This window comes from Corvus moneduloides, chromosome 6 (assembly GCF_009650955.1).
Source record: "Corvus moneduloides isolate bCorMon1 chromosome 6, bCorMon1.pri, whole genome shotgun sequence".
Classification (NCBI taxonomy): Eukaryota; Metazoa; Chordata; class Aves; order Passeriformes; family Corvidae; genus Corvus; species Corvus moneduloides.
Window position 1 is genome coordinate 61,563,593 of NC_045481.1, and position 26,849 is coordinate 61,590,441.

The 26,849-nt window shown below is 45.9% G+C and overlaps 1 protein-coding gene across 4 annotated transcripts in view; it reads left to right on the top strand.

The window, feature by feature from the left end:
- Nucleotides 1-14,883: 14,883 nt before the first annotated feature.
- The window catches only part of ANO1 (anoctamin 1), a 73,221-nt gene continuing 61,255 nt past the window's right edge, over nt 14,884-26,849 (top strand). For all 4 annotated transcript variants that reach the window (XM_032112426.1, XM_032112427.1, XM_032112428.1 and 1 more), the window contains exon 1: nt 14,884-15,087. In XM_032112426.1, coding sequence (XP_031968317.1) covers nt 15,030-15,087 — 58 coding nt within the window. In that variant the 5' untranslated portion in view covers nt 14,884-15,029. The remainder of the gene's footprint in view (nt 15,088-26,849) is intronic.

Sequence of the window (26,849 nt, forward strand, 5' to 3'; positions counted from 1 at the left end):
TGAATTTTCAAAAATTCAAAGAGGATTTCTGTTTCATTTTTAAAGTTGTTGGGTTTTTTTGGTAACAATCCTGAATTACTTGCCTGGCAGTGTCAGGCATTTACTGAGCCACGTAATGTCTAGTATTAAAAATCTCTTGGCAGATTTGATCCCATATCCCCCCAAAAACACCCAAAACTGTGAGATTTAAGGGAAGAGGCAGTCTTTCACTTGGTCAGAACATGCCAGAATGTCTCTGTTTGGGGTGATCCCGCATCATACATGAGGGGGAAAAAAAGGGAGTAATTTCCAGTGCCTTTGAGCAGGGGTCTGAACACTGTGAGCTTTCTCCTTTTACAGTGAATTTACACAGACAGACCCCCCTCAACTTATTTTGTGCACCTCTGCTCTCAGCACAGCACACTCTGCTTGGAATGGAACTCGGATGAGCAGACTCTAATCGGGCAAATTATCTCTCCTCAACCTTCCACAATTTTTTTTTCCTGTGTTCCACTTCTACATCTAAAACATTTAGGATGCTCTCATCTAAAGACATTCCTACTTTTTGGCAATTTAGCACCTCTTGGAAGCAGACTTGCTCCCCAGCTCATGGGCAAGCAGTGGTGTGCGAGATCAGCTCCTTCCTCCCGAATAAAGTGAGGTGGTGATGGATGTGTGAGCTCTGTGGGCCAGCACAAAGCTTTTAAATGCTGAGCTTAGGCTAAGATTGCAACAGATAACCAACCTGGAAGATGGGATGCAGAGCAATGTGAGAATTCTGACACAGACTATACTTCTAGCCACTGGATATTGCGTAATCTGAGAAGAACAGAAATCTCTGTCGTGAAGCTTAAAAAAACCCCTCAGGATGGAATGCTTGTTGAACATAATGCTGCCTAATTTCGACTCTGTCAGCTGTAAAATTCGTCTCCTCATTAAAAAAAGAAAAAAAGAAAGAAAAGTTAAATAAACCAAAGTTTATGAAACGTATGTTTGCATTTAAAACTGTTTTGCTGCTCACTCTGAGAGGACTTTGGAGACATGGCCTGTGTTATAATACCACTTCCATTAAACATTGGAAGCTCGAGTTTTTTACAGAAAAATTCACACAAACATTCTGCTCTTAATCCAAACAGAGGGGTTATGAACTGAACCTTCAAACAGAAACTTTTAATATTTGGCTTCTCGGCTCAGTAGCACCAATCTGGGATGCCAACTAGCGTGCACTGTAATTAATAATTGTGGTAAAAAAAGGTCCTAAAGGCAGAATACCCAGTGCATATAGCTTGTCTGCTTTTTTCACCAAATAAGGGAACAGGGCATTTCACTGTTTATAATAGCAACATGAAATACGATGTTTCAAGCTGTTAAAGAAAACACTTTTAAACTTTTCCTGCCCATTTCCAAGTTTCTTCAACTTCTAAAAAGAATTAAAAAAAAAAAAAACCAACGAAAAACAACTAAAACTGGCTACAACTCTCTGGCAGATTTATAGAAACCTCCGTTTTTCACTTTTCAAAACACTTTAACAAAGCTCCAGAGATGAACAACATATCACCCAAGTTCTGGCTGCCATGCAAGGATTGTACACACAGTTCCCAAAGAGTAAACATGCAAAAATCAATTCCAGGGAATGACAGAAAGCGGAACTAATTAAAGACTCCAAAGCAAAAGGGATCGTTTTCTAAGACAAACATGCCAATATTTATCACACAAGTGAAGTTGGTGCTGCAGTGAGTCTGGTGGTATTTATAAACATACATCTGGCACAATAACATGTTGGTAATTATAAAATGAGTGCTAATAAAATATGTATAAATACTTAAGCCCTACACTTAAACTGCTGCTCTAGCCTCTTATCAAAGCTTAAACATCAGGTTGTCTGACAGCATCCTAAAGCTTTTTAATGATTCATTACTATCCCCACTTACCATTAAAACTTTTGACTTAGCCAGAGCTGCTTTTGATCACCCCAGTGAAAGGAGACAGATTCAAACCACAAAGTCCTCATTACCCATCTCTCTTTCCTACATTTTTATCACCCTGCAAGCCCAGTAGCTGTTGAACAGAGCTCCCTCAGATTCTCCTGGTGGTGATGCCATTCCCACCCAGTGCTGATTACCCCTTCATCCTGCTGGAGGCTTTCTTGGCACCGGAGCCAGGCCAAAGCAGCTGAAACACATCCCCAGGATTTCACTCCCTGCTTCTAGTCTGCGCTGTGTTCTGAACCAAAACTTTGAGTCAGTGGGTGCTCGCTCCCCAGAAACAAGGGCAATGGAGTGCAGTCAGGAGGAAAGGATGGCTTCCTCCACCCTGACAAAAATGTGAGGGCTATTACAACTTTTCCAGCTTTGCAAGGCTCGGGGTGATGCTGGTGCAGCTCTGCTAGATGAGGCTTTTCTCATCAGCTGAGTGTTTGATGTTCAATAGCAGCACAGCCACGCACTCCCAGAGTGCTGAAACCACTGCTGACACCTCCCTTTCTTCACAGCCAGGTTCTTTTAAGGCAGGGAGTGCATGTTTATCTGTGCTTTGTTTTGCTCTTAGCACGGTGTGCCACTGAAGCAGAGCCACTTGAGGAGGAGGCAGCTCTTTCCTCTGTCACTGGAAATGGTCCTCGGTGTGCTGGTGCCAAGTGGTTGGAAGTGGGGAGAAGGGATGAATGTAAGAATGGGTACAAGTCTCATGAGCTCTGTGCACTCCTCAGGTTAGTTACACTTTTCTGATTGCCTGGTGTATTTTATTATCTACTGTGTCCGAGGTTTCGAGCCGCTTCTGGGTTTTGCATGTATCAGATGCGTTCAGGAAACACTAATTCCTTTTAAAGGACACCTCCAGACCCGATGGATAAAACTCAGCTTCACAGATCAAAGTCCCTTTTCCTCCTCAATACAAATTGAGTATTGCAAAATGAAGGGGAAATCTGCAGCATACCTGCACAGCACAGAGAAGAAACATCACTATAGCTCAAAAGCTTTACTTTTGCGTTTGAGTTTTGCAGTTTGGAAAGGTTAAGGTACAATTTCTTCCTATTTTATTTATTGTCTTGGGTGGAAATTTAAATGTAACAGCAAGAAAGCCAGGTTGTATTCATCATTTGACTTTATTTCTACTTGGTTGGTTAGCAAGAGAATTTCCTGTCTGCAGGAAAGTTCTGTGCTTTGGAAAGAACTCTTTATTTCAGGTTGATTGAAACTCTATATTTGACAGAGTGAATAAAATAAAGTTCAGGAAGTTTTCATTGCTGCCTGAAAGGAAATTTTATCAGACCTGACATTCATGATGTTAGAAGTCTCAGTATTCACAAAGGGCCATGTTTTAACTTTTCTGTGACTGATTCCAGTTCAGGCTGCACTGCCACACCCAGCAGCACTTTGGATTTTATAAGAAACCCTTTCCCCTTTTCCGAGCTGCCTCCTGCTCTGAGCTATCACCAACATGTGTGTTGTCATTGAGAGACTGAGGAACAGGTTCAACTGAAAAAAAAACCAAAACAGAATCTTTTTCTTTTTTTCCTCATTCAGATAAGTTGCCTGGGTTGTTTCTCACAGGCATCCAGAACCATAGTTCAGAGGAAGGAGTGAGTGCAGCGATAAAAGGCCCAGCATGTACAGGAAGAGGGGTGGATTGAGCCAGTGTTGGCACCACAAGTTGCTCATGTGGAGCCGTAGTCACTGTCTAATTTCATTATCAAGTAGGGACTACCTCATTTCCTTAAATCCATGATTCCAAATCCCCAGAGAGCTGACTCATATGTCTGGGGGAGATGTAATGAAGTATGGTGGGTGCATAAGAAACAGACATTTGGTGTGAAGGTTAAAAATCCCAGGATGGCTTTTGCAATGGCTGAGGATGCTCCTTGAAGAGATTCCCTGGTGCTGTGCCTTGTTTGGATCCACTGCAGGGAGGGATGCTGCAGTCATGGTTAATGTAAGGCACCTATCAGAGGCATCCCAGCACTCCTAGACAAATAGCTAAAAGAGGGAAAGGTGAGAAATGAAAGGAAGGCAAAAAAGAATAAAATGTATTTATGTGAGGGAAAAAGAGGAGCCAAACCCAAACAGAGTTGCAGGAATAATGACTCCCAAAAAGTCAGCAAAGCACACTGAAGACCTGAACAAAAGCATCAGGCGATGATGCTCAGTTTTAGTGAGGGAGCTGAGTGTTGAATGCCCCAGCAGCATCAGACAGGAGCAGCTCTGCTTGAAGGGATGTGCAGCTCAGCACGGGCAGGAATTAATGCTGCAACCAACACACTCACACAGAAAGGCCTGTGTCATAAACATGCTTGGAGACCTGGGCACAGTGCAAGCAGAACCTTTATTATTTTTGGAATTAAGTAAAAAGAGACAAAAAGTTGGATTAGGCAACAGTTGGACAGTCCTAAACTAACCTGCTCCTCACCTCTACTCCATCCCAACACCTATTAAAGTTAAGTGATTGAATAAAAAGCCCCTCACACACCTACAAACTTCATTAAGTCAGAGGCTCCCCTGATTTCAAGGGTTGGTGACTGCAGTGGAAGCGCTGACATCAAGGCTGGAAAAACCAGGCTTTGGTCTCAAGTTTGCAGAAATGATGGGGTTTTTCTCCTCATACCTGGGTCTGTTGTCAGTAATGCACAAGGTAAACATTTGCATGTGAGAATAAAGCACAGGCAAGTTTGCTGACTCGTATTCACAAGAAAGGGAATGGTGTGAAAAGGATTCACATCTCTTGACTCCCTTCTTCTGTGTTCTACCCACAAACCCATTTTTGAGTCATGGGATCCCTCTGAGTCTGTGGTGAATTTAAAGAACATATCACATCTTATATATTTTTTTAAATTTTCTTTTTCAAACCCCAAAGAGTTTTCTCATTTTGGAAACCATTTATGAAGTTTTACCTACATTAAACAGGTAACGAACACAGCAGTGAAGAGGGAGATCATAACCTAGGTGAACACAGAGAATGGGAGAAGCAGCTCTGTGCAGGTCCAAACACAGTCAGTTATCAGGAAAATCTCAGCCATGAGATCTGTGTTGCTGTAGAACCGTTTTCCCAAGTGGAACAACAGAAGTTTGAAACCTTCATACCTGGACCATCATCTCATGGACGGAATAATCCACCTGTGTATGGTCTGACTACATAGCAAAGACATTTTAACGCCATGCAGGCCTCACCTGGGACTTCAAGAGAGTTAAAACAGTTTGACACTTGCAAAAAAAAAAGTATTTCCTCCTTGTGGTTGTTACCTGCTGACTTAAGGAATCCACCTAAAAACGAGCTCTCAGTCAGGGACGTCTCCCTTGAGACCTCACGCTGACCTGGAAAGTGTTAATTCCTTTGAAAACTTGGTCTACCAATGTTTGTTTAGGCTGGGAAGAGGGAAGGGCTAGATGGATAATTGCCTTGAGAGTTAGGAGGACATAAAAAAATCCAGGAAGAACGAGAGTGCACCTAAGAAATCAGGAAACTCCTCGGGAGGAAACCTTCAATGTCTGAAGTCAAAGAGGAGAAAAAAGGAAAAGTTAGGAAAAGTTAAAAAGAAAAACACTCTTCCAAAGCCATTCGCTGAAGTCCCAGAGGAGCCTTGCTTTCATTCATTGCACTAAAACCTGGCATTCCTTTGAATTCTGCTCCCTTTTATGAGCAGCAGAGGGAGGATGAATAGCGGGGATCTGTCACGCACCAACCTCACAGCCTGACCCCGGCCCTCGCGCGGGGCTGGGAAAGCTCAGCAGAGACTCAGCAGTTACAGAGGGGATCCAGCAGTGCTCAGATGGCCCTTCCCTCACACCACTGCTCTGCTCTTGGGATTTACACCCAGCTGGGTCTCCTGCTCACCCCCTGCACTGGGAAAACTCCCTTGTTTTGTGTGTGCACACACCCATAGTTCAGTAGATGGGGTTGATGCCTGAAGCGGCCACCTGAAAACAGAGGCTAGACAGGAGTAAGGGAATAAAGGTGGGTATTTATTTGAAAGGCCTTCAAAGGTACCCCTGGGGAGCCAGAGGCCACTGCCAAGATGGACCCCAAGACGGACAGCAGGTCACGAGTTCTTCACACCTTTATAGGTTTGGTTCATTTGTATATCAGGGTTAATTCTCCAATTAAAGCTTCAGTTCTATGATGTAATTCCCCTCAGCTTGCCCCCCTCTCAAAGGGTTTTGGTTTATACTTTTTGGGCCTAGGACAGTCTGGGTGTCCTTGGAGAGCAGGCCTGGAGAGGCTTTGTTATGTTTAACCAAGCATGAGAGAGCAGAAGTGAACAGCTACAAGGAACTTCAGAGTTACACACTGGGCAGTACAGGATTTGAAAAATATAAAAGTTAAAACCTAAGGCATCATGTCATGCTACATTAAGAACTTTCATACCTTAGTTTATGTATCAAAACTTCCTTTCTAGTCAGCTTTATTATGGAAACACAAATTGATTGACAAAGGGCTGGAAATTTGAGTAACACAAGCATAACTGACATTTCAAGAGAAAAAAAGAATCAAAAAATCTAATGGTCCTTTGTCTCAACTTTGCATTTTGGGCGGTATTTGGCACCTTTTAGCTTCAAAGCTGGATTCCTCCTTTATAAAACCATGGGCACAGGATTCCACCTTCCTTGAGAACCATCTGTGGTGGGAAACAATCCAAATTCTAGCCAGTAAGAGAAATGAGGCAGCAAAAGATGCACGTGGCAGGAATTACTTTCCCAGTCCTTTCAGATGAAGGAATTACAAAACATTGCATTGCTTTTCTTTTTTTATTCCTTCAAAATCCGCCTCACTTGTCAAGGCTATCAAGAGTTGTAACAGGTTTTTTTCTGATTTATTGTATGGGAACCGCTTTTATCTTGCTCCTCTGGCTTTTTGGTGCCCCCTCGTGTTTAAAAGAACGTGATAAAGATCAATCGTATCCGTGTGTCTTTTAAGACGCGAGATTCACGGAGAAGTACTTAAATAACTCTACCTGAGAAAGGTGTGAAAATTAGGGCATAGGAAAAAAAGATACTTTAAAAGCCTTTTTTCAGAATTGAAAACAGAGTTTTAGCTTGTAATTTTTCAGGATTATTTTTACGTATGTCCAGATGTTCCCAAACCCACTGATAAATTAAATTTACTTATAAATGTGTAATAAGTGCATTTAAAAAAGTATTTAAAAAATATTCAGAAAGAACACTGGGATTTCTTCTCTTTATTCTGTTCAGGCTTATTGTCCCCATGCCTATAATCCATAATTAAATAATACTCTTTATGATCTGATGGTGAAAGCTATCTGAGGACTTGTTTCCAGGTACCAATATTTTAAGGTGTGTGAGTTGTTGGGTGTGCAGGTTGTACATGGGAAGAAGGAGAGAATGAGCCACTGGAATTTCTCCTACTGTGTCACTGGTTCCTTTCAGGCCTTGTGCCAGGTACCTCACCTCATAGCTGCTGATATCCTCATCCTCAGGGTATGTGCTGGCACCTTCCCATGGGAATTCAACCTGCTGTGAAGATAAAATAATTCTGTGTGTATATATATATATGTATATATAAATTATATATATAAAAGAACTTGGTTCCTATCATTGGAATAGCTGATAAAGTAGGCCAAAGAAACATTACATACATTGAAAGCCCTATGTTTTTAAAGGGAGCATTCAAGAGCTGCTTTTGAAAAGAAATGGGCAGAATCACCAGAAATTTGTGTGAATGTGTCTATTTCCCACCTTGACCTACATAAATGATACACACAGAGCTTTCTGAACCCCCTCAAATTCAGTTTTCTTCTGTGGCCAGCAAGAGGCTGCTGTGATTCAAGTTCACCTCTGAAAAAGAAAACTCCTTCACGCAGTACCTCTTGGATGGCAGCCCTGACAAGAATAGCAGCAGAACAGCCTTTCTTCTTCTCTTGCAGATGGATTTGACAGTCTGGAGGGGAGCTACAAAAAAATTCTCCCAGGACAGATTAACTCCTAAGTGGTGCAATTAAAAAGATTCATTAAGATTCGCTGGAGAAGGTGGCATTAGAGCTGAAGGAATGGCCTGGATGTCACGGCTACCCTGACAGGAGGCAACAGCTCATCAGAGGAGTTTCACTTAGGGTTAGTCATGCTGAATAAGACACAAGGACTTCACAGATTTTTTTAGCACAGTTTTTTATCCTGTCTAGTCCAGCCCTCCCCTGTTATCACTAAACCTAGCCCACAGCTCCAGGCTTTTGTGGCACCTTGGTTTTGTCATCCCCTCTGGCTTTGCCTGCCTTCCCACCCTGATTTTTCCCAGAGGGAAGCAGAGACCTGGGCTGTGGGATCACACAGGACCCAGTATTGGCTGCTTGCTTTTCAAACACCAGTGTGTGCTGCAAGTGGTGCATTTTTATGGCACATTTGTGTACAGTAACAAATGGCCTGGCTTTGTTAATCCTAATTACCCATCTGGATATAGACAGGCTACTTATATTTACAGATACCATGCAGGAAGGTATGTGGTGCTCAGCCTCACCAGGAAACAATCACTGCTGCATTATTTTATTTATATGGATTCAAAGCACAATATAAAGAGGTTTATATTCTTTCTTGGATCCATGTGATGTTCAAACACGTGCACATGAGGACACAGCCACACCTGGATTACCTCACCAGGACTCAGCTACTGCAGGTGATGCTCTGTCGTGCTAAGATCTGTCTCAGAGTGGTGACTGCATGATGAAACATCCTCCTTCAATTTTGTCTGTGTTTCTTTCTCTCAATACCTGTCCTGCAGAAACACAGAGGTCTGAGGCTGAAAGAGTGAACACAGCTGTTCCTTTAACCAGCTCACCACTCTCACAGCTTCTCATGCAGGCCATAGGTATCTGTGCTTTGGAAAATATTGGTGAGTCTCTCTGAACCTGCCTCTGACTCAGCCCCAGACTGGATTCTTAGCTCATTGTCCTTTTGTTTCCAGGGAGTCTTCACAGACATCCCAACTCAATTCATGATTCGTGTGTTTAAACCACAAACACCTTGGAGATAAACCGTGGATATTTTTAAAAACCCCAAACAACCAAACACACAAAAAGCTGTAACCACCAGTTGCAACTGACTATATGAAAGTACAGAATTTAAACCTACATTTCAGTGACAGTCTTATGTGTAATCTCATCAGTAATGTCTCATGGAAAGGCCTTATATTATCTGTAGGTAATTTCTGTATGTAGACCACTGAGAGCTGCATTGCAGTAATTCAAATCAGAAAAAGCAGCTATATGAGTGCAGTATTATCCAAACATTAGTGCAACAGGTTCTTTGCTGTTGTGCCACCATCTGGTCCTGTTTAGCTTCGGGTCTGCGCTCATTTACAGAATTACAAATTTGCTACTTTTTGTGAAGTGTTTTCAGGGAAGGGAGGCCAGTCTGGGCTCCTGCCTGCTCAGGAGGTGCGATGGACAAGGAGCAAAACCCATGGGTTGGGTCTCTGGGTATGATCCCTGTTATCCTGGTGAGCAGATGGCCCCATGGATGGGCTGGAAGAACCAGCATCTCCTTTGGCAAACGCTGTCAAAACCCCGAGCTTTACAGAGTCTAATCTCCAGCAGATAACAAATCTTGAGCTGTTTTATTGGATACCTGCTGATAACGAAGCAGGATATGAAATATTTAGGTCCTGGCATGTGAAAACCATGGCTGCTGATGGCAAAACTCCCATCACAGTTAATGAAGTGTTAAAACCGTGGCTGCCAGTGCTTGCAGGATGCTGAATCCACTACAGAACGACTGCAGCACCCAGGCTGCAGCCTTCCAGTATCCAAGCCACTTAAAGGTTATTAACCTGACTCACTGTTAGTGCCTCTTTGTCTTTTGTAACAAAAGGCTTTGCTGCCTCAATTATAAATGGTGAAACCACTGCAGGTTCAAAATGAAGATGCAGTAAACACCTGGACTAAATGTGTGTTGAGGGAGATGCTGCCTCCTGTAAATGCAAAGAGTGGCCAGTGCAGTCACAAGCAAATGCTTCACCTTTCTTCCTCTTTGTGACTCAAGTGACTAAAGCTCTACAGGTAATTTTGTATAGTTTTGTTTTACCTTCATTGCTTAAGACCAAAGGCATAGATGCAGGTTGCAGCATGCTGGAAGATGGAAACGCTGTGGGCTGATTCTTGCTTTGGACTACACCCCCCCCCCCCAAAAAAAAAAAAAAACAACCGAAAAATGAAGAAAACCACTGAGAACAGTTCTGATCTTTCCTCTCCTGGTTACCCAAAGATTCAGTTTAAGAAGGTAATGAACAGGTGCTGCTGTTAGTCACACAGATCGAGGAGCAGGGAACACACACTGCTGTGTCTGATGGAAATGGCCATGGCCCAGTTGCCTTGCCCTATAGCAAGAAGTGCTTGGGATTAGGGAAAATTTTTCTAAATGCACGGATAACTTTAAGCATAGCACCAGAATCCCACAGGAGCTGGAGATGGATGATGGCAATCTCACCAAAAGGAAACTCAGTAGTTTGGCTCCGGTTCAATCGGCTTTGGGACAGAGCGGGCGACTGGATCCAAGAGCAGAGGATTTTTATTTTCTCTTAAATTTTGTTTTAAAAATTGGGAGTGGGCTCCGTTTCCCTCCCCAGCCCAGCTGTGCCACAGCTGTCAAAGTTTCCTTCCGTCAGCAGCGCGGGGAGAAGCGGGGACCAGCTGCGGCTCACACGGTCTGAGTGAAACCTTCTCCCCGCCGCTCCTGCGAGCGCAGCTTACAGCATCTCCTGAATTCATTTCAAAGGCCTGGCGGGGCTCTTGGGTGGTTCCTTTCAGCTGCAAACTGCACAGGGAAGAGGTGGGAGGTGCCTCTAACTCCTTCTGCAAAACGACACTCGGAAACTTCGGCAGCATTGATGGGAAAACCCGGGGTGTTCCCCAGATTCGCGGCCAGCAGCAACTGGTGAAAGTATTCCGTGGGAACTGAGAAAGGGAATAGTCCTGCTCCTCCTGGACATTGCTATTTACAAGCAGTAACATTCTTCTCTCTGAGCTTTGCAAAATGTTAAATCACAAAAAAAATCTAAAAAAAAAACTAAAAAAAAAAAAAAAGCAGAGGCTGCTCACAGGAGTAATATTTAATAGAAGTGACTATGCTTGACCAAAATGAGTTCCAAACAAATAAAATCGTCTGTGCTTTAGGTACATGAGCTCTACCTAAGTGCTAAGTGCTATAGAGCCAAAAGAACTTGCCATGCTCTGAGGTCCACCTCAGCCAGGACCCACTGTCTGTCAAGGGTAAGCAGCAAGGAAAGGGGATTAGAAACAGAACATCCTTCCCCACAAATGCTTTTCCAACCAGCAGAGCTTTGAGAGCTTGCTAAGCTGAAAATTACAGCCAGACTGCTTTGTACAGTAGACACCATTGGAGCTATTTTTCATAGATATCTCTCATCCATTTTCAAAAAAACCAACCAGCTTCTGGCTTGACTTGTATCTCCTGACAATGTAATAATGTTCTGTACTCTGTATGTAGTTTTGTTCTATCTACTATTACATAGTGATTTACTTAATAATCTTATGGCTTCGGTGCATTACCTGGAAAAACCACTCATCCTGTTTATTTAATCTTGCCACCTGCTAATTCCTCTGGGCATGCCTCAGTTTTTATATTGTGACTTACCACTCCATGTTTATCTTTCTCACATTGCCTGTGGTTTTAGGGCTCTCTGGAACCTGATTCTATACAATATATCCTTTTTTTTTTTTGCCTGTGAGTCCATGACAGGCAGGGAGTGTGCTGTGTGTGGCGGTGAAGGTGAGGAGCAGGGGCTGTGCTGCTGTCACAGCCAGGGCCAGGGCTTGTTTCACCATCATGTGATTGTGTTCACGCTGTTCCGGGTGCCTGCCAGGGATATGGGCTCTTATCTCTGGGTGCCCCAGCTGAGAGTAGAGCTGCAGTGGATCCCTGCCTTCACTGAGTGCCCCTCAGAAGCGTAAAAGGCTTCAGAAAAATAGTCCAGAGGCGACTCCAAGGCAGAGGGGTGGGTGGTTGGCTGGTTTGCCATTTGGGGTGGTGGGGCTGGTGCTGCACACAGGCACTTCCTCAGAGCAGGAGCACCCTGAGCACACAGAGCCTTCACTCAGCTCCAAAACACAGGAGCCCAGAGCTGCATTATTATTGTTACAAAGGCACGCAATTCATTCTACAGACTGTAAATATTTCCAGCAAGAGCACTCCCTGTAGGTGTGGATGCCAAGCCCCGCTGTCGCCTTCCTAACTCTTGGGAGAGTGTTTTTGTTTTATTGCACAGACAGTGGGTTCTCCATCCCCTCGCCATCCTTCTCTCAAGTATGTGTTGAGATGGCTGAGGAAGAAAACTGGAGCTGGAGTCTCTGCTTCCTGTCATCCCAGCAGCCTATTTTAGCTCGCGGGGCTCTTGAAAAGACAAATCGCGTTTCCTCTGTGCCTGTTGGAGCCTGAGCAGTCCCACAGCGCAGCTCTGTCACCTCAGGTGAGTGATCCAGCCCTTGTTAGCCTCATTATGAAGTCCTCATGCCCACACAGAGGGGGGAATATTGACAGGTAAAAGGAACAGCGTGGGGAAGCAGCGCAGGGGGATGGAGGTCAGGCAGGTTCTGTCCAGACTTGTGGTTTTCCTGTTATCTTTACAGCTGTTTCCAACAATGGGCTTCTCCAAAGAAGTTAAAGGATCTGCCAGAGCTCATCTAGGGGCACGGGATGGGAATTTGCTGTCCTGCCTCCCAGTACTACTGAGTGGAGCACAGGTTCCACAGTGCACTGAGACTTCTCCATTTCCACTCAAATCTGGGCCATGGCAGCCCAGGACCTTCTAAAATAAATACCAGGCAATTAATGTATATTAATTTTCAGGACACTAACAAAGATTATTGCTCATTAAGACTTAAAACACCTGGAATGAGGCAGTAATGTCAGCTTTTTTGGGTTTTTTAGGTGTGAAGCTGGAATACAAGCCTAGATCCCAAAATCCAGCTTGTCAGACTAAAAGTTCCTAAAACCTGCTACGAAATGATGTCATCAATCAGCTGATCTACCTCTGGCTGGGCTTTCAGCAGGGAGTTACCCCCAGGAAAGGTGGCACTTCAATGATGAAGGCCCTGTGCATACATCCAGGCTGAATTCCCACCCCAGCTCCATCCAGCAGATGCTCACAGAGCTTGTGGTCGTGATGAGATGGGATACTGGAACCCAGCACTATTTCCAGATCTCTCTCTTTGTGTCTCACATCCGTAAAACAAATATATATGTTGGTCCCGTGCCCACATTTGGGTCTGTCGCAGATCTCTGTCCAAAATAAATTAATTACAGGCAAAGGGAAAAGAGCACGTTCCCAAGTGCCTTTGATCTGGGGGTTAAGGGAGCTGGTGACTGAGGCTTCGGTGCAACACAATCTCCTCGCCCCTTCCCCTGCTAATAATAACCCCAGTGATGTGCACTTTAAAAACAGTCCGATCCATATGGTCCCAAAACCAGCCCAAAAGCTGAAATTGAGCTAAAAAGATAGGAAATGTAGCCTGAAACTACCGTGGCTCAGGGCTTCTGGGGATTATACTCCATGAAGAAAAAGTCCACATGCATGAATTCCCTTGCTCATATACCTACCACACTGCGTTTTCTGCCCCTCCTGTCAAACCCCCAACCAACCCAGGAAAGACACTTTCACAGTTTTCCAAAAACCAGCCCCACAGAGATACCTAAGCCATAACCCGCTACATTTTCAGTAGCAAAGGTGAATTCGGAGTGGAACTAGAACTGTGATCTGTAGCCTGGAGGTGAGTGTCACCAGCAAGATGCCACTCAGCAACATCCCCGAAATTTCCCTGGATGCAAGGGGACCAGGAAGGGCCTGGGTCCAGCAGGAGCACGGCAGTGAGAAGAGCTTGCAAGTGTGGGACACTTGGGGGCTGCCAGCCAGAAGTTGGGAAGCCTGCTGAGCCTCTTTCCTTCTGGCAGAGCCCTCGCACATTCCTGGCTTTGCACTTTTGAGGGTTAAGTGCTCATCTGAGATTCCAATTAAAAAAACAAGGAGGGAAAACAGAGAATGGTGCAGATAAATCTGTGTCAGGTTTGCCTGGGTGGGTTTCTGCAGCACGGCACAGGCTCAGGCTGTAACTTCAGAGAAGACCAGGGAATCCCTGTGGGGCGCTGAAAAGGGGAATAGCCTGGAATCCTATTCAAACCCCTGTACAGATACTGTAGCCACGCAGTGGGAGGTGTAAAAAGCGAGTGCCAGCTGTTTCACACCTCACATGTCTAAAAAAATGTTTAAAAAATTATTTTTGAGGGCCCAGGTTGGTTGGTGTCTACGGTGACATTTGGAGCATCCTTCCTGGACCAGACCTGGGAGAAGAAGCTTTCCTGGGAGACGGGCTGCCCTGGCAGCAGGGTGGAGGAGAACTTTGTCCCTGCGTTTCCAGCTGGGAATCTCGTCACCTTTCCCACCGGGGCTGCGAGAAACACGGGGAGCGGCCAGCCTACACTTTGTGCGAGGGGGACCGATCCCGGGGCTTCAACAGCAAACCCAGCCTCGCTTTCCCCGTTCACCTCGGGAAAAACGGGAAGGCTTCTGGAAGAAAAGAAAAACCAAAAAGGAGTAGGGAGCGGCGCGGGGGGCAGCGGTTCGGACGCGGGCGGCGGGCGCTCCCGCAGCGCAGGGCGCGCTGACCTTTCGCGGCCGCGCTGTCCCCGCCCGCAGCTGCCGCCGTCGCTCCGGCGCCGCCGCCCCGCGCCCAAGGTCAGCCCCGCCGCCGCTCCGCAGGTACGCGCGGGGATTGCGCGGGGGCGGCCGGGCGGGGAGAGCCGCGGCGTCACCGAGGGAGGGAGGGAGGGCAGAGCAAGGCAAGGCAAAGCAAGGCAAGGCGGGGGGAGGGCCGGCTCCCCGCGGAGGGCCGCGCTCCGGCGGGCCGGGCCGGCCGCCGCCCGGCGCCCGTATTTAAAGTGTGCCCGGGGGCGGCGGGGCGCTGCGCGGAGCCGCTCCCGGAGCAGCGCGCCCGCCCCGGCAGCAGGGGGGGACGAGGGAGGAGGAGCGGCGGGAGGAGGGATCCTGGCAAGTTCACTTTGGTACCAAGTGGCAGGAGGGCTGCGGGGCTCGGACGGGCGATGGAGAAGGATGAGATCCACCTGCGCAGGCTGCCGGCCGCCGCGCCCTGGGGACCGCGTAAGTCTCGGCTGCCGCCGCCGCCGCGCTGGGGAAGGTGCGGGATGGGGCGCGCTCCTGCCCGGCCGGGGACGGGCTCGGCGGGCGGCCGCCCCGGGTGCCCCGATAAGGGATTTATTATTAGCGTTTCATCGACTATTTTTAAAAATCCAGAAATAATCGCCGCAGAGTACCGGTGAAATGAAATAGCTCGTCTCCCATCTCCCGCTTTCCGCCTCCCCCTCCCGAAGCGTAAAACAGGATAAAGTCCTTTTAACCTATATTAGTAGCATAATTAAAAGTTCGTCTAACCGCGGGAAGCCAATCTAATTATGAAAAATTGCCGGAGTAAGAAGTGTGTGTGACAAATCCTTGAGTTGATGATTGCTGTTAATTCACACTGTGCTGCGGAAGACAAGCTAAAAAAAAACCAACTTACTAAATGAAATGGATCTGTCTGAGATTGTCAGTAATGTTGTTACAGAACTGACTAAATCGTGTATCTCGGTATCATTAACTAATGTGTGCAGCAAAATAAATTATATGTATTGGAAGGGGAAAATACATTCCTTGGCTGAGAAGTTGCAGAATGTTTCGAGCCAAAGAGCAGATCGTTTAAATGGTAGGGGGTGGGAATTTCCTTGGCTTCCCTCTGGAAATAAATCACGGCTCAGCGTCTGTGTGCATGCGTGTGCACCCACATGTGCGTTTATACAAAATCTGTGTATAGAAAACCTTTGTGCGCACGCCTTGAGACACAAATTTTGCAAGTACTGTTTACTGAACGCATTTTTTCTACCAGTTTGGAGACAATAAAACCAGAAACGAGATGCTAACCAGGAACATACTGGAACACTTCTGATTATCCGGCTGAATTGTATACAAATGAAGTAAATTTAGCATGGCACCATTTATAAATTCCATGCTTTACAATCAAAATTCCAAATCTAGCTGTTTGCAGCTAAGAATAGCACGGGGAGCCCTTTTCTTTACTCCCTTTTTCTGGATTCCCACAAAAACCGTTATCCTAGAGCCTACTCATTAAATGGCCAAATATTTCATTGGAGCTCAGCCCATTTCTAGAAGAAATGCTGTTTACTCATCAAAACTAGGCTGGTCAGAGAGCTCAGAATTCAAGCTTTTTCTTTAATGTCTGGCACAAAACAGGTGAGCTTTATATCTAAGGAGAGGGAGAAAGGGTTTCTGCATGACACTGGTTGTCCCACCTTAACTTCTTTCTGGAGATAAGGAGCTCAAACTTTGCACAACTGCAGTGGAAGGCAAGTAGAGAGAGCATGGGAAGCTGAAGTGTTGTGGCAGTACACTAACAGAGATATCAATAAGAGGACTAAATGATAAAATGGCACTGGGAACTACCATTACTCATGGGGCAGGTGGCAATTTATCACAAGGTAATCGCAGCGATAGGGCGGTGAGAGTCCTGAGAAATCGTTTGAGTGGCTTTTTATCTTTGAGAAGCACAGTCTTTTACAGTGACATTATTTAATTTACTGAATCACCCCTCAGCAGGATGAACAGCTCCATTGATGAGTTCAAGGAGCAGTTTGGTTCTCGGCTGCGTGTGTTTGTATTTCTGTTGATAACCTATCCAAAAGAGCTTGTTTGTAAAAGCTGTTTGTAAGCCAAAACTCCCGTCTAATGACATAGCAGCATTTGTGGTACAAATTCGCTTCCTAACTTGCTGGAGAGACATGTGGAGACCCATCCTTGACGTTTTTACACTCAAAAACATCCTCCTGCAGACAGCAAAGGAAACCTGCTCGTTACTGGGAGTTAGGAAAAAGTTGGGGGCAGTGAGAGGATGATGGAAGACAGGGAAGCAAAAGGGAAACCGCGCTCCCCTAAGCCCTGGGTAAATACTATCTGTTGCCTACATCCAAAGTACTGTTTCACTTATTACTACCAAGGAAAAAAGTGACCTCAGCACATTATTTTTGGCCCTGTCGGTGGCATGAAAGGACAGGTGTCCTGAGCTACATCTGTGCCCTGAGGAGCCAGGCACCACAGCTGATGCCTGCCAGCTTATTATGTGCTCACTCCTCCTCTGTGCCATGGGGTAATGAGCACCCCTGGTGAGGATGGGGTGAGGGTCAGAACTCTGTGGGTGGCAAGGGAGGGGCATGCTGGCTTCTGAAAGGATCGTAGTGTTATCCTGTTACTGCAGAGAAAAGCTTGGAGGCACTGGGACAAGTGCCTGGGGCTAAGCCCAGCTTTAGGGGTCAAGACTTTACCCCCTAACCTTTCAGCAGTCAAAAATCCCCCGTGTGAACATCTGCCCCCTTTGAAAACGAACTTCAATGTTGTCAGAGCAGCGCCCCAAAAAATGAAATGTTCCTTCCCCTCTTCTCTGGAAGACCTTGTTCAATCCAGAGCTGGGAGTTCCAGCACGTCTCCATGGGTTTCTGGTGTATACTGCCCAGCTTCCCCTGGTAGCACTGCAGCTCTTTCCATTAGCAGTGAAAATGATGGAGCATATTAAGCTAATAATTAATCAGAGATGACAAGGGACTAATAACTGTATTGATTTAATTAGGACTTCTTTTCCAGCTCTGTAACTTGCAGTCATGCACATCATTGACTTAATATTTTAATTTTCTGTAATAACTTATTAATTTCTGGGGGTGAGCGTGCGCACAGCTGGGGCAGTGGCTCTGACTTTGTGCTGGATGTGCCATGGGAAGCATTCCTCGTCCTGCCCCAGGCTGACAGCAGGCAGGGCAGCTTGGCAGTCACTGGGAGCTCTGACAGGGCGTCGAGGTGGTGGGAAACGGGGCACTGTGCAGTCAGGTGTGGTGGATGTGCCAGGAAGGTGCTGTGGAGCTCTGGGGCCACATGCTGAGGTTGCACGGGCGTGTGACATGAAATATGGGGGGAAAGCAACGTGCCAAAACAGGAGGCAGGCAGCAGAGTAGCCCCGGGAAGTAGCACTGTTTGTTGGCATCAGGAAGGGAAAAATGTCCCTTTTGACTCGAATTGCACCCTTTGGGTTCTGGCAGTTTTGAGAAAAGGAAGTGCTTGGGGACGTGCTGTGGTTGGAAAATAAGGCTCACTTTTAATTAGGATCACTTTGAGGAGGGGAAGAAAGGGGCTGTGACAGGCATGAAAAGCTTGAGGACTTCACTGTGTGAAAGGCTGATGAATGCCAAGTTTGGCCCCACCTCCTGTTCTGTTGAGGATGCTTGGCACTAACCGGGGCACGTTTGGCATCTCACACAGCTGGGTCCTGAGAGAGATCCCCTGGGATACACTCCTGACCAGAAACCTCTCCAGCAGGGAGGAGCTGTTCCCATTGAGGTCATAGTGCTAAAGAGGTATCACACTGTGCAGCAAGGTCTGTGACTCCTGGGGAAAGTGATCCCATCAGCCTCCACACAGAGCTCAGCATCCTGCTCCCTGTCTTCCAGGTACTCGCCCTCGGAAGGCTGATCCCTCTGCTTTATCCTCATTTGCCACAGAGGGCAGTCAGCACAGGGATGAGACCTGGGAAAGCCAAAGGCACCGAGCAGGCGCCGGAGGAAAGCCTGTCCCAAGCCCTTGGCAGTGTCCTCCGGCAAGATGATGGGGAATTTGAAGAGTATCTACACTATCAAAACATGCATTTTGTATGGAATTGTTGGGTCACTGTGTAGGTGCACCACTGGTCCGGTGAGCTCCAGGAACGGAAGTCACCACTCCCCTGATTTCTTGTGAGTGTTTTCAGGGATTCTGAGAAAGCCCTCCTGCTCGCAGCCTCATGTTTTATTACACAAGCCGTGTTAGCAGCAGTGGGATCAAAGAGCTCTGTATGATTTCAGAGGCTGCAGAAGGTGTTCAGCTGGCGTGGGGTTATTCACCTTCCCGACCTCCCCCATGATGGCAGCCAAACTGGAGATTAGGGCAAGACTTGCAGTTGTGTCACAGGTACAAATCCCAAGGGGAGGGGGTTTTACAAATGGCAGATTTTCAGGGGTTGGCAGCTTTGCTGGAGCCCTGTCATGGGGTTATTTTCAGTGCTGCTAAGTCATCTTGTGCCAGCTGTTAGATCTGAGCAATGCCACTGACACTGTGCGACTTTGTCCTGGCGCTTTGAAGAGCACAGAGATAGTGGTGTCTCCATTGCTCCTTCGAGGTAATTTATGGAAAATGTGGGCCTTTTAGCAGCAACCACAATGTCTGCCTGGCTCGGGAGGCTTGGAATGCACAGGAAGCAGAGCTCCTCGTGCTGGCCTGCATTAGTCACCACGGCTGCGTCCTAGGCGAGCCCACATGCCCTCCAGGGAAATAGACTCTTATTTATTTAGTTTAGCCTGTGATTTGTACCCCTCATCCCTCTGTTTCTGAGACTAGTACTACATCCTGGTGGGAGGGCCAGCCCTTCTCCCTGCCGCCTAACCTCCCTGCATCCTTCAGCCTTTCTCTGCAGCAGCTGACCCGTGTCCCTGCTCCGTCCTTGCCTCGCCTTTGTTCCGTGCCTTTGTGCTGCTCCGTGTGTTCTGTGTTCCAGCTTCCTTTGCTCTTTCCAGTGGCTTGTCCCTGCCTCTCCTCTGTGGCTGGCCCACATGCCAGTGTTTGCTGTCTTCTTCAGACTCCCACAGTTCACTTTTTTTGAACCTTCTGCTGGCAGTCTGTCCTTCCAGCCATTACGGAAACTATTTCCAGATTTGAACTGATGGAAAGATAGCAGTAGCACCAGACCCAGTGCCATTCCTCTTTAATATCTTTGCCTGCTTACCTTATCTACATATCTGATTTATTCTTGGCAGCCCTCTATCTGTGCAAGGACCTGGATGTACATTCTTATTCCTATCAGTGGTATATTAAAAATGTATACAATTACTGAGATGGCCTTTCAGGCTGCAGCTCTGAAAGGCAGAACCTTTTCTTTTTTTAAACTGACACAAACACCTATCCACACTTTTTCTACACAATTCTAAGTGCTCCAAGGGAGTTTTGAAACCTGAAATCTGCTATTAAAAAGCCCAAGTGGTTTGCAGGCATTTACTGCTCTTTCCAAATGCTGTAAATTATTGAACTTCTATCATGACATCAGTGATACACAACAATCCGAGTTATGTATTCCTGGCTCCCAGTCCTGCTGGTTTACCTCTCCCTCTATTTGTAGCCCGAGGAGTACACACTAAAACGAGAAAAATCTCTGTTTTCTAAACACGTTGCAAAATATTTGGTGCCCCTTGTACATCTTCATTGACGTCAGCTGATACCCTGATTGCAGAGCAAGCTTGCAACGTGCAATAGGGATCCGTGTGTTGATAAGTAAGGTTTACTGAGAGAAGATGTGTCCAGGGAGAGAGAAATACATGTCACAGCATTCAATTAGCAGAAGAAGGGAAAAGTCTAGCAACTAAATTACATTTTCAGAGCAGATTCAGGACACATTGTTAAAAATCGAATAGGAGGAGTGAGCAGAGAGTGACTTCAGTGACATCGTGGAGGTAAAAGTAATGAACTCTGAATGAATTTTAAAACTCTGATTTTCAACACAATACTGTAGGAGTTTTATAATTTTTCTTAAGAAGTGGAACAAGAGCCAAGGTGGAAGTTTCAGGGCTAATCACCATTCAAATTTTTAGGGTTTTTACTACTTTGAAGTAAAGATGGTGACACACACTTGTCCAGAGCAGCATTAACAGTCAGAGAAGAACCTCTTGTATATTTATGTCTGGCCATTTGTACTATGGCATCTTGGCTGCCCACGCACCACAAGACATGTCAATGAGTCTGCCTTGCGATTCTTCCCAGATTTTGGAAGGCAAAGATTCAAAATATGGCATGACTTTATGCTTGTGGTATGACTGCCCAGAAAAGAAGTATCTTCTGCGGGCTGCAAGAGATGGAAGCTTTTTATGCAAATCCCGTTAAATTCATCACGAGTGCGGCTCGGCGCTGTCGGCCTGGAAAGCTTTTCCACTGTTGGATTGGTGCTGTTTTGGCAAACCAGCAAGAGGAGGGGGAGCAAGGGGGGTGTGGGTGTACTGAGTTCACTGCTGTGTGTTTGGGAGTAGAGCATCCAGTTCCAGATTTAATCACCTCTTTGGTTTTGATTAGCATTGGCACGGTCACAGAATCCCAGGGTGGTTTGGGTTTGAAAGGGCCTTAAAAATCACCCAGTTCCACCCCCTGCCATGGGCAGGGACACCTTTCACTGTCCCAGGCTACTCCAAGCCCCATCCAGCCTGGCTGGGACACAGCCAGGGATCCAGGGGCAGCCACAGCTGCTCTGGGCACCCTGTGCCAGGGCCTCCCCACCCTCTCAGGGAACGATTCCTTCCCAATATCCCATCTGAACCTGCCCTCCCTGTTTGAAGCCATTCTCCCTCATCCTGGCACTCCAGGCCCTTGCCCAAAATGCCTCTCCAGCTCTCCTGGAGCCCCTTTAGGCAGTGGAAGGGGCTCTAAGGCCTCCCCAAAGCCTTCTCTTCTCCAGCGTGAACACCCCCAGCTCTCCCAGCCTGGCTCCATAGATGGCTTCAGCCCTTGGAGGGTCTCCATGGCCTCCTCTGGACCCACTCCAGCACGTCCACATCCTTTCCATGTTGGAGCCCCAGAGCTGGATGCAGTGCTCCAGAGTAGAGGGGCAGAATCCCCTCCCTCACCCTGCTGGCCACGCTGTTTTCGTGGCACCCCAGGGCACATTTGGCTTTTTGGGCTGCCAGCACACCTTGGCAGCTCATGTTGAGCTTCTCATCAGCCAGCAACCCCGAGCCCTCCTCCTCAGGGCTGCTCTCAATCCATTCTCTGCCCAGCCTGTATCTTGGGACTGCCCCAGCTGAGGTGCAGCACCTTGCTCTGTCCGTCTGGAGAAGGCAATTTGGCCCTTGGGACATTTTCCCTGGCGTTTAACCTGGTGGGGGCACTGCTGATGGAAGGTGTGTGGACAGCAGTTTGGGATGTACCAGCTGGTGCCACGGTGCACCTACAGGACCACTGGAACGGGGAGACCATGCAGCTGTAGGTTGTGTGGGGAAAGCACCCTTTCCTGCTAGTGAGAACAGCTCCATTACTGCCTGTACCCTGTGTCCCTGGCACAGAGTCTGGGACTGGTCTAAAGAAGGCAAATGCTTCTCTGTGTGTAGTCTGAGTGTTGGTATGTAGTTAGCAAACCCCTTCCAGATGCTTGTATCTCACTGCAAACTTTTGAATGTTCTTCTCCCGATGAATGGCAAGAACAGGTTTCTAAAAATAAATTAATGGTTTTCCCTTTTCACTTCCTGTGACTTAACATACTTTATTTATCTATATAGCTACTAGTCATCATCATTCTTCAGCTCACAGGAGTATAAACAGAAACGAGCCTGAGTCACAAAGTAAGGATGTGGAGCCAGGCTTTTTCCAGGATTTTCGCCAGGTGTAGGAGTTGCAGCTCTGGGGTCACTGAGGGAAAGGGCTGGCTTTGCGGTTGTGCTGCAGGGGTCTCACACATGACGTAGGCAGCATGGAGGGGAAAGCTGTTAGCTGCATCTGCCTCCAAAGTGGTAAGGCCTTGCAGCTCTGTGCAAAGAGTTAAAAGAGAAATAATCGTTAGAAGTGAAATTCTTAAGTTTGATTTATCACTAAAGTCATAAAAGTGACATGCCAGTTAATTATTCCTCTCACGCTATCCCTAAGGTTCATCACACCAACATCCAAAGCAACACTTACCTTCTTTTGATCAGCTCAAGCAATGTATGTTCACAAATTTAGTCTCCTACAGCATACAGTCAGTACATCGTGCTGCTGCCCCAAACCAACCACCAACTTGAATCAAACAGATCTGAAAATTAATGACTGTAATCAGGAATTTTAGGTAGAGGTTTCCTTTGGGGTGAGTCCCTACTGAAATTTAAGGCTCCCTCTGTACAACAGTAGCAGAAGATGCTGTAATTCTGTTCCCTCCTTAGAAGTGGCAAATAATCTAAGCTAAAACACGCTGAGCACCATTTTCTTTGCCAGGATATATCTTGGGAGTATCTCTCTTGTAGCAAACAGAGTGTCCACATACTCCATTTTTTTTCCCAGCATGACTGATTGTACAGAGGGTGTGAACTGAGTAATCCTTAACTTTCATTTCAAGGTTTCAGGGGATGTGGGTATCAGCACTGAACTAGTAGGGTTGTGTTTGCAGGCTCCCTCAATTTGTCTTCCAGGGTATAGCATTGAGATCGACAGGGACATAGATTTGAAATGTAATTTCATCTTTATGTCTTTATTGCTGTCAATAATCCATTTGCCAGAAGGCTGAGACCAGCTAAAGGCATGAGAGAGCAGCTTGAGATACGCTGCCAGGACACACTTCAGCTCAGAGAGACAGCTCTTCCTGTGCCACGCATTTCAAATTCAGTCATTTCGGAGAAATATTTGACTGTGTTCCCTGGGGTGTTAGATGATGGTTGGGCTCTTGGAATAGGAACAGATCCTATTTCTGAACAATTGTACTCAAGGATACACAGGAGATCCTCCTTTAATTCCCAGGTTAAGAGGCTGAAGATCAAAATCATGTCCCAGCCCTTTTGTACATGCTTTAGAAGGTATTTCTGTATCCACAGATCTTAGAGGGCTTCACAAATTTTAGGGAGACATCGTGAGAGCCCATCACTCCATTTGCAATTGCATTCAAGTTGCAGAACTTCTGGCATATGGCAAGAATGAGTATCTTGAATTTATGGGTTTGACAGGCAACAGAAAACAAGAACTGTCGTTTTAGTTCACTTGCAATGGATTCAGCTGAGAGAACACTTGTCCAGGGTAAGACCCTGTGCATTGTGAAGGTGAGGAAGAAGCAGAGTGCTGTGTGTCTGCCCCAGATTACCCAGGGTAAAATTGTTCTAGGCGCTCCTTAGTTCAGAATCGGAGTTCACAGCATCGGGCTGTGCTGGTTCACTCTGCTGCTTACTTTGCAGGGGACTGATGAGTGCCATCACACTGTAAAAATTGAATAGCTGTTTTTTTAAATTTGCAGCTGATCATTTTCATTCGAGAATGAACCTTCTCTCTCAAACACACTGAGGATAATGACAAATCATTGGCTGCAAGAGAAATTGTGCTCACCGGTACCGTTCTTACAGTGCCATAACGATTTGTCTTTTGTGTGTTGTGATCAAGGATTTTTGATTAATCTTAACCATTTAAGCCCATCTAAAATTATAAATGAATAGTCAGATAATGAAAACCAGAGACCATCTACTAATTATCAGAGGAAGAGCAGAAACAGGTTTTGGTTTAGATTTTAAACATCGTTACATACCAGAGGCATAGAAATCAAATCTAAGCCTTTTAAAGCTAATAGTTTCTAAATGGCAGGTGAATTAATTTAATTTTTAAAGCTTCTCTTTGTGGCATCTTGCTAAGAAGCTCTCAGTCAAAAGAACCAGATTATTGTTTCCAAAACAAGATCTTTGTTGTCTTGATAATACAAATTAATGAAAGCTTTCCTTTTTCTCTCTCTTCAGTACATTTTCTCAGAATAGCTCCTGGGGGCTGTGTCCTCCAATTCCCTGTGCCCTCTGGCTCTCATCCAGAGAAGCACTTAAGTGTACAAATAGCCCTGGTTTTGGTGGCAAGTGGGCAGCTGAGCAGGAGACCATCCTGTGTGTCCTGACATCTTCCCTGCCTCTGTGTCCAGGGGAAATCTGCAGCAGCTTCCCACCCTCCACAGCACCTTCTGCACCTGACACGAGCAGCATTTCTCAGCACAGCCCTGCCCCTTCATTTATGCATCTATGTAAGGGGTTTTAAGGATTATTGAGTTGAAGTGGAAGCCCCTTCCACTCTGCCTTTCGGGGAGCTTCTCATGAGCTCTGCTCCACTGGAGGCTTTGCCATCCAGTTTGGGAGCAGTGTTGAATGGTAGTTGAGGATTTCAGCGCCTCACCAGTCACAGCACTAAATCTTTAAAGCAAAACCCAGTTGAAGCAGTTCCTGGGAGCTTGTGATTGATTGCAGTCCAGCAATTACTCGGTATTGACTGACTTGAGCGCGTTTTCCGTCAGGAGCGGAGTTGTTTGCGGGAAGTTTCATGTTTTTCCTGTGGCAAATAAACTCAGGGACCCCATAAACATATTTCAACCTCAATGTGAGCAACTTGATGTTAAAAAAAAAAAAAAAAAAAGCTTTTAAATCCCACGCACTGTATGTGTGTAGTCATCTAGTAATGTAAGTAGGAAAAAAAATATTTTTCATGACCAGACTATTACGGGGGAGTGTCTTTCCTCTGGAGTATGGTAATGCTGTCAGACCAAAACAGGAAGCTAATTCCATCTTTCACCCTTTTTTGAGTGCTCTTTCTGTTTCTTTGCCCCACATTTTTCTTGCCACTGCTTTCTTTGTTACTTTTTTTTAAAATTCATTTTTAAGATTCAAAAGAAGGAGATAAAGGGATATTACAAAAACAAGGCCTGAACTGGGTAGACAAAATGTTTCAGCTCTCCACAGAAAATCTGAGCTTCTCTGGAACCTGAATGAGTCCTGGAGCAGCCCTATTATTTTTATATATTTATTTCCCTGTTTGACTGCTCTGCCTGCTTTTCCCACGTTATCATCAAAGTGGCCCCAGAAGGGACAGTTGTGAAACAGAAACTATCTGTGAGCAGAGGAACAAAACCAGAGCTTTCGTTAAGCTTGGTTTTAGCAAAACCAAACAGCATTAATTGCCACAAGTGTTTGCAAATGTTGCTGTTCCTCTTCTAAATGTGTTTTAATATGGGCGGGAAAATGGGGAAAGGCAAGCAGAGATGTTGGTGGCTGCTCCATCTCGTTGAAACTTGGATTGAGCCAGTGATGGTGGTTTCTCCCTCTTCCTACTCTGTGCCCTGGCCAGACTGCAGATAGGTTTGCAGCACTGAGGGAAAAAATAGTTCCTTCCCCTGGTTCACATGAACTGCTTTGAACTGGAACAGATGTGGATGTACAGAACTGTCTGCTCACAGCGACTGTTCCATTTATAACCACGCGTTTTCTATTCAGGTCTCTTTATCATTTTTAACTTATTTTCTGTTTCCAAGTCCTTTCCACAATAAAATATTCTTAACTAAATGGGTTTTCAGCTCACATCCAAAGCCTTTGCCAGTACTATTCCTTGCATGAACTTAGTGCCAGCATTATTGATCGGTGACTTTTTGCTGATAGTGGTGCCCAGTGGAGACAAGGTTGGGTTTGGATTTGTGAGTTTTGCAAGATGGGGCTCAGAATATCAATTTATTCCCAAATCAGGGCAGAATCTGGAGTCTGATGGTGTTAAAATCTTGCAAGAGGTGTTTGTAATCTCTGACTTCCAAATGGCATTTCTGGTGATTTTCTGCTTTGTTGAACTGTGCTTGACTCTGGCGTACAAAATAAGTTTGTGTGCAGCCCAGACCAGAATGGTTCCAGTGAGCACAGATAAGAGATTTGCATTCAACCACAAAAATTCGGTCGATGGTGTTGGGTTTGCTTTGTGTTTGCCGTGAACTCATACTTCGGAGTATGTTCATTCACTGTTTGATTTGATTAAATGCTCAATAATTAATTCTGCAAATGCTGTGCTGAGTAAGAGGCGAGTCCTGCAGTTTCCACAGGAATGTGTCCTGGGGCAAAGAAGAGATGAAGTAAGGGATGAAATCAGTAGCAGTGTTTGGGTAAAACCAATCAGTTTTGCCTCTCCAGTTCTGTGCTCACTTGAGTGGACTGTGTGGCCTTTATTACAAAATCAGGGATTCCTTTTTTTTAGAGTTATTTCAGTTTGTTCTCTGATTTTTCTATGGAAACAGCCAGTTGTTTGTACACTGGAGACGTGTACGTGTGTCAAGTTCT